Source organism: Pagrus pagrus (assembly GCF_965226575.1).
Source record: "Pagrus pagrus genome assembly, chromosome: 20".
NCBI classification, from domain to species: Eukaryota; Metazoa; Chordata; class Actinopteri; order Spariformes; family Sparidae; genus Pagrus; species Pagrus pagrus.
In genome coordinates, this window is record NC_140207.1 from 9,458,436 (window position 1) to 9,470,294 (window position 11,859).

The 11,859-nt window shown below is 38.5% G+C and overlaps 1 protein-coding gene across 1 annotated transcript; it reads right to left on the minus strand.

Moving 5' to 3' along the window:
• Window positions 1-2,863: 2,863 nt before the first annotated feature.
• Window positions 2,864-5,417, minus strand: mnx1 (motor neuron and pancreas homeobox 1). Its single transcript, XM_084340411.1, has 3 exons — window positions 4,913-5,417; window positions 4,099-4,259; window positions 2,864-3,681 (listed from the first exon to the last, which is right to left on the minus strand). Exons 1-3 carry the CDS (start codon window positions 5,394-5,396, stop codon window positions 3,394-3,396), a joined length of 933 nt encoding a protein of 310 aa, XP_084196537.1. The 5' UTR covers window positions 5,397-5,417; the 3' UTR covers window positions 2,864-3,393.
• Window positions 5,418-11,859: the final 6,442 nt, after the last annotated feature.

Consider the following 11,859-nt stretch of genomic DNA (forward strand, 5'->3'; position numbering starts at 1 on the left):
ACACCACCTGGAGCCATTCTTCTTGGCTTTAGTGGGTCTATTTACACTCTTGCACAAAATAAAGCACGTTGTAGTAAAGTCTCTCGGCCTTAAACACAACTGATTAGTGAATATTTGTGTGTTGTTTCTTTTCTGTTGATATTTCCAGCGAGGGGACGGTGGTGGTGCTGAATGAACGACACATTCAGTGTTTACACGCCCTGATGAAATGACCCCGAGGCCTCCAGACTAGTCTATTCTGTTTGCTCGCTGACACCAGTCTCTGCCTGCGTGGTTAGCATAGCAGAGTCATTCTGTTACATTTGATACTTGCTCTTATTAATTAGCTCCATCGGCGCTGCCTGTATCAAACAGAGGCTGGAGGTCGGGAATGGGCCACCAAGGTCAACCAGAGGAAATGTCGTACACTAAGCCACAAATCACACTGCTGAGGGGAGCACAGTTGTTTCAATGACATGAAACACTGAAGATACTTGTTTTTGATGACAAAGAGCACACGACAAAGGACAAATACACTTCAGGCTTGAGTAGCAGTGTTTTTTATGGACAGGAGACGGAGACTACCGGGAGGAAAACCGGAGAATTTGTCAGTTAAAAGTGAGAGATAGTGGGATCAATAGACTCAGTGTGCAGTCTATACACTGGCCATTGTCTGCAGCCGTGAGTCACAGAGCTGCCATCGGCTTTACCTGGTGTGCTCTGGCTGGGCTTGACCCTCTGCTGAACTTTGATTTAGTCTGCTAAAGCAAACAGCTGGAGATAACCAACAGATCCCTCAGTAATCCTGTTACAAATGAGACACTATCAGTCAACACCGGCTACAGTTTAACGCAGATGAGCGTGAACGATGTTTTCTGTGGAGTAACTGATGCATAATGTAGACCCCAGAGTTATTAAAAGGGCACCATGTAGTTTTAAAGAACTCTGAATTTTCATATTTGCAATATTAATGAGGTGATGATACAAACTCAGAAATATTTATCTTTTCCATAACTGAATAAATGAGCTGTTCTCAGGAAAACAAGGTCCCCAGAACACTGTTTGAAGCTAGAAAGGTGGCAGGGTCCGCCACATATAAACAAAGTAAAACAGTTTGAATGTGTTGTCCTTTCAGGTCAGTTTTTATTCAGTTAATCTTTTTATTCAGTTTGTTCATTTAGTGTGTTTAGGCATAAAAAATCAGTCAATAAAGATCTTTCTCTTTCTTCCCCAAAACGACATAGTGCACCTTTAAACTGGCCCTATAGCTCGAATTTAAATCAAAATATTACAAAATAAAACCCTAAAAGATCCTATTGGATGTCAGCGTATTTGGTAATAACACACTTTAAATTTGTCAATTTATGTGTAAGTATGTATCAAAATTAGGCAGATGGGATATTTTCAATCTGTTGAGGAAGTCCACTTTTATTTTTCCTGTAACGCACAGAGTCCATAACACAATTTAGAAATGTGTACAGAGCTCTGCAATATGGACAAAATCAAATATCACTTTTTATTTTTTACTAAATATCTCATAATTGATATTGTGACAATATTGTATGGAAGACTATTGGTACTTTCACAACACAATGATATTTTTGATAAATAATAATCAGTAATGTGGATATAGAACAGTCTGGTGAGTTCAGAATATTACATAATTTTATCGTAATGCAGCTTTTAAAACCAGGAAAAGACAAGAAGATATATATATATATATATCTTATTATTTCCCAGCAGTAAATGTTCATCATTCCTCCTTCTTAAATTGTTTTTGGATTTAAAAAAAGAGTCGCTAGTCTGCGATCAGGCCACACAAAAAATAGGCTAGTCACAAATTAAAGCTGCACCATAGCTTTACAGAAAAAAATCGAACTGAGAAAGTTTACATTTACAATATTAATAACATAATAATAACAACTGGGAAATATTTATTTGATATATTTCCATTATAAACAAGCCGTCCTCTATTTGATGTTGGGAAGGTGGCTTCCCGCAGATATAAACAAAGTAAAACACCAGCCTGTGACACTGTGTCGCCCTTTGAGAACAGTTTGTTTATTCCGCTTATTCAGCCATGAAAATCAATCATGATGGAGGTTTTTCTTTCCTTTCTCTCTATCATATAGTGCACCTTCAACAGATTTTTATTTAAAGGAGCATTATGTAGTTCTGGGGAAGACATTTCAATCCGAAGAGAAAGATCTTCGTTGACCGATATATTTTTTTTATGCCCAAACAAACTAAATTGTTTATAAACAAACTGACCTTAAAGGACAACACAATTTCATACTGTTATACTTTGTTTATATACGGCGGACCCTGCCACCTTTCCAGCTTCAAACCCTTTTTTCCTGTGTGAACAGCTTTGTTTATTCAATAATGGATATAATAACTACTTCTGAGTTTGAATTATTATCTAAAATATTGTATATTGTAAATATGTTTGATTTTTTTTCTCCAAAAGTACATAGTGCGCCTTTAAATCAGATTTTCTCAATTAAAAATACCCACAATGGAAATATTTTAAGACTTCTTTCAGCTGAATGAATTTAAAAATGACTCCAGACCTGGAAATAGTGCCTGAGCGGGCGGACTTGTCGCTCAACAGGCCGTTTGAGGGGCTTTATTAATGCGAGCCCATTGCTAGTGTGGTGTGAAATGTTTCCTCCGTCTGCCTGCCTACTCGCTGTTTGCTCTCGCTGCACGTTTGCACAGATCCGACAGCAGCTATTAACAGTAATTCCCATGACCCGACCTGTCAGAGCAGCGAGGAAAACACAAGCCTCCATCCGTCCGCATCCGCGCTGCGAATGAATCGTAAATCAAGGGGACTATTTTTTTCCCTTTAAAACAAAAAACCACAAGACTTGCGCCGTGATCGAGTTTTATACAAAACATTTTTATTCCACATAGTTTGAGACGCTAAACAATAATTTAGCATGCACTGGCATATGACCATTTTATAAATACAGTATAGAAAAATAAACCATAACATTTATTTCCAGCGTGATATGACTCACTACACGAGGAACAAAATCAGGCCAACATAAAGAGAGATGGCGGCAGAGTATTTACTGTAGTGTGAGCTGTTATTGCTGACAAACTAACCAACACAGCAGGGAAAGACTGCAGAGACCTGAGCCAGTTTACAGCGTATAAACCATGCGTTATGTCACAGTTTACCTACGGCCGACTGAATGATGCTCCTACTGTATTAAACATAAATCTCCTGCTTTATTGCTCGTTCGTGACACTGAGATCATCTGACCTAAATGTTAGTCTTTTCATGACAACAAAATGAATTCCATGGAGGTGATTTAGAGGTCGGATTACATGCAACTGCACTTTTTAATAGCGAAAATCCTCCCACAGTCTTTTATAATTGAAGTTCTGCGCCTCCTTCGAGATTCAAGGCTGCGGACTTATGTCGCTGGTGTGATTCCTCTCGTCGTCCGAGGAGCAGTCTGACGAGTTGTACAGGAAATTATCGCCCTCGTCGTCGTCACTGTCCCTGAAGTCTCTTATTCTGCCGTTTTTTGAGTCTGTCTTGCTGTTATAGTCCGACTGTTCGAGTCCGTCAGATTTCTCCTGGCCGCTCTTGCTGCCTTTATTCTTCTCGGCCTCCTGGGCGGCCTGCTCTTTGGCCTTCTTACTCCTCTTCCACTTCATGCGTCTGTTCTGGAACCAGATTTTAACCTGGAGGAAGGGAAATGATCGAGTTTGATGAGTTGAAACGTGGAGAGAAGGAGGCTTATCTGTGCGTAACTGTGCGTAAAGATTGCGTAAAGGTTGCCAGTCCACCTGACATTGACCTCTGCGGCGTTACAGCTATCACACACAGAGCACATGTCTAAAAAGTTATGTAATCTACTATATATGTATATATATACTATATTTTTATTTTTTCAAATCACTTTTTTAACATACTATCGTATCTTTATTTGAGTGAAAGGAAAACTGGACAAGACATAACCCAGTCAGGACGCACCGGGGTCAAGAAGAATGAGATTTCATCATTTTCAGAAAATGAGACCAAGAAAAAAAACAACAACACATATTTGAAGCTTTTAAACAGGCGACCCCAAAAAAATGCTTCAAGGTTTATTAGCGTACCTGAGTTTCTGTCAGCATGAGGGACGTGGCCACTTCAAAGCGCTTTGGTCGTGACAGGTACTTATTCAGTTTGAACTGATGCTCCAGCTCCAGCAGCTGCTGACTTGTGAATGCAGTTCTTGGTCTTCTGCACTTGCCAAGCAAGTTGGACTGCGCCTGAGCTGCAAGAATGAGAGGACATAAATTCAACCTTAAAATCACAGACCTTGAGTAGACTTTAGAAAATAATTGCAGACATGAAGTATATCTAAATTTAAAGAGATCTAAGTCTAAAACTTGACATTAAAATAATTAAAATCAGCACAAAATCGACAGTCATCTGGTGTTATGTTGCAATAAAATATCTCTTTGCCCCCTCGCATAAGCACCAAGGTCGTCCACATATGAATATTTCCATAGAGGAGCTATTTGCCACTCCGTTTTGAACAAATCTGTTAAAACGAGCTGAGACAAAAAAGGCAGTATCTGGTGAGCAAATAGCATGTCGACTGTGGGTTTCACATTCCTCTGCTACTTTCCCACTGTCCATTATCTGTCCATTTTAGTTCCTCTTAGAAAAAAACATCTCTCTGTGACAGCCTCTTCATTCAGACATCATAATATCTGAAGAAAACTGACCCTTATATAAGTAAATTAAGGATTTCACCAAATCTTGACGCAGCATCGTTTTATTTGTGAAATTAAGAAGCAAAAATATAACACATAAAGCTTCATCAACCATTTTTAGATATAACCCATTCATAACCAAAAAAGGCTTAGTAATATCTTTACATTTATTTAAAGTATAAGTGACAGTGATGAAACAGCTACTTACAATTAAAGTCAGACATTTTGGGCAGCATCATCCCGGCTGTGGAGACCCGCAGCCAGTGGTCCAGCTGGAAGGTGCTGGCTGACAGTTTGATGGGATCACTGGCGTGGTGGTGATGGGAGCCGTGTGGGTAGGAGTAGGACAGGGCAGGGTGTTGGCCTGTGAGCGCGGCTGCGGAGTAGGTGTACATGGGATGGCCGTAGAGAGCCTGTGCGGGGATCCCTGCGGTGCTCTGCGGATGTAATCCAACCATGCTGTGCGGACTGTTGAGGAAACCCGGTTTAGGAATCAAGCCGCAGGTGGAAATCCTCGGCGGAGACGGCGTCTCGGTGCGTAAAGCGTCGGCGCTGGCGGTCAGCTCGCTTCCAGACGACGGGATGGAGGAGGAGGAGGACAGGGAAGTCACAAGCGCCAGCGGAGAGGTCTGCACCTTGGGTGTATCGACTGCTAAAAGCGCGTCGATGCGAAAGTTTTTGGATTTCTCCATCGGGCCGCCGTTGCGCGTCCTTGTCACTTCTGCTGCCGTAAACGAAGGAGAAGAAGTCGGTGGCGATTTCCCACCTCTCAAAAGTTATGATGTGGTCCGGAGTGTGAGAGAGGAGCTCGGCTTGACACTTAATCCCTGTCAGGAGGAGGCGATTGGTGCAGCCGTCTGGAGGTGGGCTGGCTCAGCGTCACAGACCCAACAACGCCTCTCCGCTCTAATCACTGTACAGCACGCTGTTGGCTGCCTTATTGCTTTCATAAAATATCGCTGTTATAAGAAAATGACGCACACGTTTGAAATAAAACTTAAGTTTTTTGCTCAATTACAGCTGGATGTTATTTTTGTGCCTATATATATTACTCACTCACAGAGGCTTTATGGAGCAAACGTTTCCAAGAGAGCTCAAGATGGACTTTATTCTCTTTATGAGCAGCAGTGTGGCCCTTCTGCTGTGGGTTTTTTTGGGGGGACTGGCTTTCTGTGTACATCAGCAATTTGACCAAGGTCACAGGAGCAGCTATGGTGATGTCTTAGTAAACATCTGCAGCCACAGACACTGCAGGATAAATTCATAAAAGCACATTTAATGACTACATTTTTGAAAACCTTGAAGAGAAAAACGAATTTCCTTTAATTGTTCATACTGTTAGTATACTGGATGATCTGTCTGAGGAATGTTTTTGTTCAGTTTTAACCTGATATTAGAAACAAAATATGATATTGATAATAAAAAGAAAGAAAATTAATGTATTACTCCAATTATAAAGCTTTCTGTTTGTTTTCTGTCTTTGCCTCTCTTATATAGGCCTCTACTTTAGATGTAAGCTTTAGTAAAATATGTATAATACTGTTTAGAAAAAGATGATAACAACAAATCTAAAAAATCAAATAATAAAAAACATGAAATAACTGCAGGCCAAACCGTGTCTGCGCGTGTTAATCCCCTGGTGTACACCTCTAGATTAAGTCCTAACGTGTGAAGTGCTGTGAAAGGTTATCAGGCTCATCTTCGCTCATTGAATTTAGATAGCAGATAACGTAATACACACTGCGTTTTAAAAGAGGACGAGAAAGCGTGCGCAGAAGTGAACATCTTGAGCCGGATCACCCTGCGAGGCCAACTGGGAAATTTCAGTAAAAGCCCTCCTTCTGTCGCTCCGAACCTGAAGGTGACAGCAGCACTCTGGCCTGTTATAATGGAGCTGTGCAGCCAAATTAATCAACCCTCACTGCTTCTAACAAAGGTGTCCGCAAACCACGTTTTGTTGCTTTGGAGTTTGTGCATTTTCTCTAAAAGAAATCACCACGTTTTTTTGCTCTTGTACTACTGAAACTATTGCAAAATTTCCTTTAAAATCAAATTTATCACAAAAAGAAAGCAACTGGATGTTTATATCGCTGAGAAAAGCTTTACGCAGCTGACAAAATAAGTCAAATTCAGGCGCAATCCGTGCGCAAACGAGCCGCACCAAGATTTTTTTGTAATTGAAAGCCCCAAAGTGTGATGAGGAGAGAGATGGAGTTAATAGGCCCGTGGCTCCGGGTGACTTCGGTCTAATAAGCCACTTAAAGTTAATGGAAGAGGAGGTCAAAATGAGAATTATTGACACCCAGTTGCCCTTAACCTGTCTACCAATAAAGCTGATTAGTTTTTGTCAATTCATCAGCTAACCGCGCTCCGGGGACGTTTATTTGCTCGGGGGAAATCAACAAGTCACCGGGTGGTTTTCGAGTAAAGGATCGCCATTTAATTGTGGACCTTGATGATCATGACCAATTACAGAATGATAACGGGGAGATTGATGTGGGGCTGCGTGGAAACGTGGAACAAAAAAAAAATAGAAAGAAAGGAGGGAGAGGGGGAGGCAAGTCACTACAATGTGCTGCTGCCAACTTATTTTTGTGGGTGGAAACGGTGCACATGCTGATGTTAAAGAGCATAAAATATTAGACCATTATTGTGCGTTGATAGATCGTCCAAAATGTTCCTGGAATGAGCGTTTTCTTTCATAAAAATGTGTTTCCCCTCATTTTTATTTGACCTTTACTCTCAATTACGATGATAGAAAAATCCAGCTTGGAGCCACAGGAGAGGATGGGGCAGCTTCTGTAAAAAAAAGAAAATCCTCCTGAATGGCTGAATAAACATCCTCACCTCTCCGGAGCAGAAGTCCTGCTTTGCGGTTCTCTCGTCAATTAAACGCGTTTTATCAACCTGCTGTGATTATTATAACAGCCGGAGTCTTGATCGCCGCGCGGCCGAGCTGCGCCTCGTCCCCACCGCGGGTTTAATTTCATTAAGGGCCCCCGCATGAATATTTCTATTAAAGCGGCGGTGAAATATGGAGCCATTTAGTATTGGCCTTCACCGATCACCCAGATTTATCGCTCCTTTTCATCACATCTAGAGGAGAGAAAATTAATAAGGCACCCAGGATGGAACCGAACCCTAAAACCCTGCTCTTTCCTGAAAGCTGTTAATTTGCTCTGTAATTACTTTCACAATTAACTAAAATACAAATCAAAGTGACAAATCGGGATAGTTTATATATTAATTATCTCCGGTAAATGCGTTCATTATGAAAAGGCAATCTAAAGGGACCTGCGCTGTCTCTTTTTACGCAATAAATACGCTCGGGTAAATTGGCACAAGTGGCCAATTTCATGAAATGTGCAGAAATGCTTTTAAAAACATTTGTGGCTCATGATCATTTTTTCCCCCTACTTGACATCTAATGAGCTAATTTCTCTCAAGAAAAAAAAATTATAATATCAGTGTCAATATGTGAGATAATTACAGCAGGACTTATTTCCCTAAATGAAACGTCTCAAGTCCGATATCACTGGTTAATTTGTCTCACACGTGTTATCAACACAGTGTGAATGGAGAGAATAGGAGTCCACAGTATTATATATAGGCCCAATCACATCTAATCGATGAAACCATTTGCCTCTGTCTCGTGCTCGTGCTTTAAAAGCCTTTATTCGTTCAGCCAATAAAAAGCCCGATGATATCAGTCATCGGTTTGTTGACAAAAAGTGTAAATAATAACAATAAAAACAGCATATATCTCATAAATGCCTATGGTAAGTAAGAATCAAATCAAATGTGATTAATTCATTTGTGAGTTTTAGGCCTTTATTAACTATGAAAATGAGCCAATGGCCAATCAAAAACTAGACAAATAAACAACATGAATAAATAAATAAATAAATAAATTGGCTTATTGAAGCACACATTTAATTTCTTAAATGGCACAGTTTACTTTAAGGTGTGGAAGCTCATGCCAGACTTCACTATTATATTCACATTTTTTGGGGTTCTTGGCTTATATAGGTCAATTATTTTAACAGAAAACTCACCTTTTAAGTTACTTTGAACTTGAGGTGTTGTTTTTAATTCCACCAAGCTGGAAAATATCAGCAGATACTGTTAATCACTTGTTTACTCAATGAATTTAAATGTTCAAGGAGATTTTTTACTGAAAACATCATTCCACCTATAATGTTTGTGTTACGGAGGGACAAAAAGAGATGGTTAGAAGTGAAGCTTATCATTTTCACTTTTTGTTGACTTTCTTCAGAGAGGCATTGATTTGATCAGGTGGTGTTGAATTGGAAAATGTACTGTGAAAAATGTTTGTAATATTTAGGCCATCGTATGAGGGGTTCAAATGAGAAAAAATATTAGGCTGTCTTGTGGGGCAATTATATGAGATTCCAGCTTATTATGCATGCAAACCTAATAATTTGTATTTATGTATAAACTGATGAATACGTTAAGCAAAGTCAAAGACTGAGGTACAAACAGCAACACCAATAGAAACAGAAATATTTCTAGTAATATTCATTTTAATCATCATACTTGACTTCACATATATACTGTCTTATCATTATATATGTATATATGATAAATATATGATATTTTTCAAATATTTCACATAAAAATCACAATAATCCATCATATATATAATATGTAATGTATATATGTAATACTTTTCAGAACTTACAAACATATGTCCTTCAAAATCAAGATTGAACCATCACACCAGTTATGCCTTCATTTTATAATATAATAATGTTAATTTACACATCCACTACACAGCATAGCACCAAATAGGAAGGAATCGATAAATCTGATGAGAAAATAGGAATGTAAAATACATAAAAGTTTAAAAATTCAAAAGACCTTATAGTAATGATGCTGACTCATGCACAGTTGCTCAGGCAGATCTTTCCGCCTGCATCCGAGACTTCCAGCTATGTGCAGGCTCACAAGGGATCAAAAGTTCATAAAGATAAAAAGCTAAAGAAATGAAGATAGAGCTGGTGAGGAGAAAGTTAAACAAAGCTTAAGCCTTGTCCCTTTGTTCAAGAGCTGACTCATGAAACGGGTATTGTAAAGATAAAATTGGTTATGCAGAGAATCCAACTTGGCAAAACTGTGTGTGATCAGCGTAACAACGACAGGAGATCTCCTTCCCTCTCATGTATGAGTTAAGACTGTAGCTGGTCCGAGGAAGGAGCCTTGAGGTACACCACATGTAATGAAGGACTGTGAGGAGATGATCATATGGCCGCATGAATCACATAGAACAAATGTTTTTTGGCTTCAGGTTGTTGTTGTTTGTGCTGTATTTGACTGGTTTTATTGAATATATCTGGACTAATAATGAAGAAAATGCCCCTAGGGTCACCTAATGTCAGCTAATATTCTGCATTAGCAACAGCTGGAACTATAGAGTCCTTTCAGATGAACAATGAAATATGGCAAATCGAAGCTCTTGGCAGTCATATGGATTGAACTTTTTCCAGACATCAAGGTAATGAAATTATGATGAGATTTTCTGAGCACTTTAAGGTGTTATTGGCCATGTTTAAAACTACATTCAAGCATTTAAATGATGGCTGTTTCTGAGATCAAGGAAGAACTTTCAATCTCAGAAGAGAAGTCCTTGAAATACTCATTAACATCTGCAGTTACATGACAACAGGCAAACTCCCTCTATTGTGTGATACTGTATGTTTGAGAGCTTCAGAACAGCTACTAAGTAGAACTGGATTCATGGGGCCAATGCTGATATCGATGTTAGGGAGTAAAGAAAGTCTGATACTGATATTTTGGCCTATATCTTTTATAAACATACACAGAAACACACATATTTTTTAATGATTCCTGAAAAGTGGTTATTAAACACTAGTGACAAAGATACATATGTGATGGAGGCAGGATATTTTACAGTTTAACAATAAACTTGTTCAACACCAGTGCACAGAAACTAAACCTCACTGGGAGTTTAATAACAATAATGACCCCAAACATCCTTTTCTGCATTATTTTCTGTAAAAAGAAAATCAGCACATATCAGACAACATACGCTGACACCGATCTGTGACAGGCCAATATCAGCCAGTAATATCAGTCGACCAATATATTGGTTGGGTTACTACTCCAATTATCCCCCCTTAAATTCAGCTATGTGATGAGGGTCCTATGAAACAGCTTCTGGTGTCAATAAAAGATGATTTGGTATACTGTGTCACTGAGGTAGAGTATGGAGGAAAGTGGGTATTTCACCTCAAATCTGTACAATGACACCCTAACATAGATTTTTTTTACTGAGCTTTCTATTAAACAATCCATCAATTATATTTATATTCCTTTGCCTATAGCAGCAAAAGTGCATCATGTATTTTTTTGAGAAAAAAATCACCTGTATTTATATAATACACAGTGATAGAATGTAACTAAGTACATTTATTCGAGTACTATACTAAAGTACAATTTTGAGTCATCTGTACTTTACTTGAGTATTTCCATTTTCTGCTACTTTATACTTCCAATAGACATTTTGGATTCAAATATTATACTTTTTACTTCACTTTTATGTGATTACTTTAGTTACAAGTTACTTTGCAGATTGCATGCTGCATCAAAGACAAAGTACTGCATTTGGAAATTAATTTAAGATTCCAATGATTAGAAAGATGCTGAATATCAACCCTAGTATACAGTATATACATACATGTACAACATACATGTATACATGTTACTTTTACCTGTACTTTTGATACTTAAGAGCATGTATTACCAGGAAATTACTTTTGATACTTAAGTATATTCAATATCAGGAACTTTAGGACTTTACTCAAATACTATTAGGTGACTTTCACTTTTACAAAAGCAATGTTTTAGGCCTTTATCTTTATTTTTACTAAAGTATGACTTGTGGGTACTTTTTTACAACACTTATAATAGAATAACAAGCACCTGTGTGATTATGTGTACAGTTAAAATAAAATAGAATAAACCGATATCTTAATGCAAAGTTCCTCTCTATTTTTTAAATTCACAATAAACTATAAAAATGTAAAGAAAAGACAGAAAACAGGAAAGAAAAGAGAAATCACACGTCACAGAACCTTCTCAATGCATCTAGAAGAAGGCGGGCTTAAGCCGCTT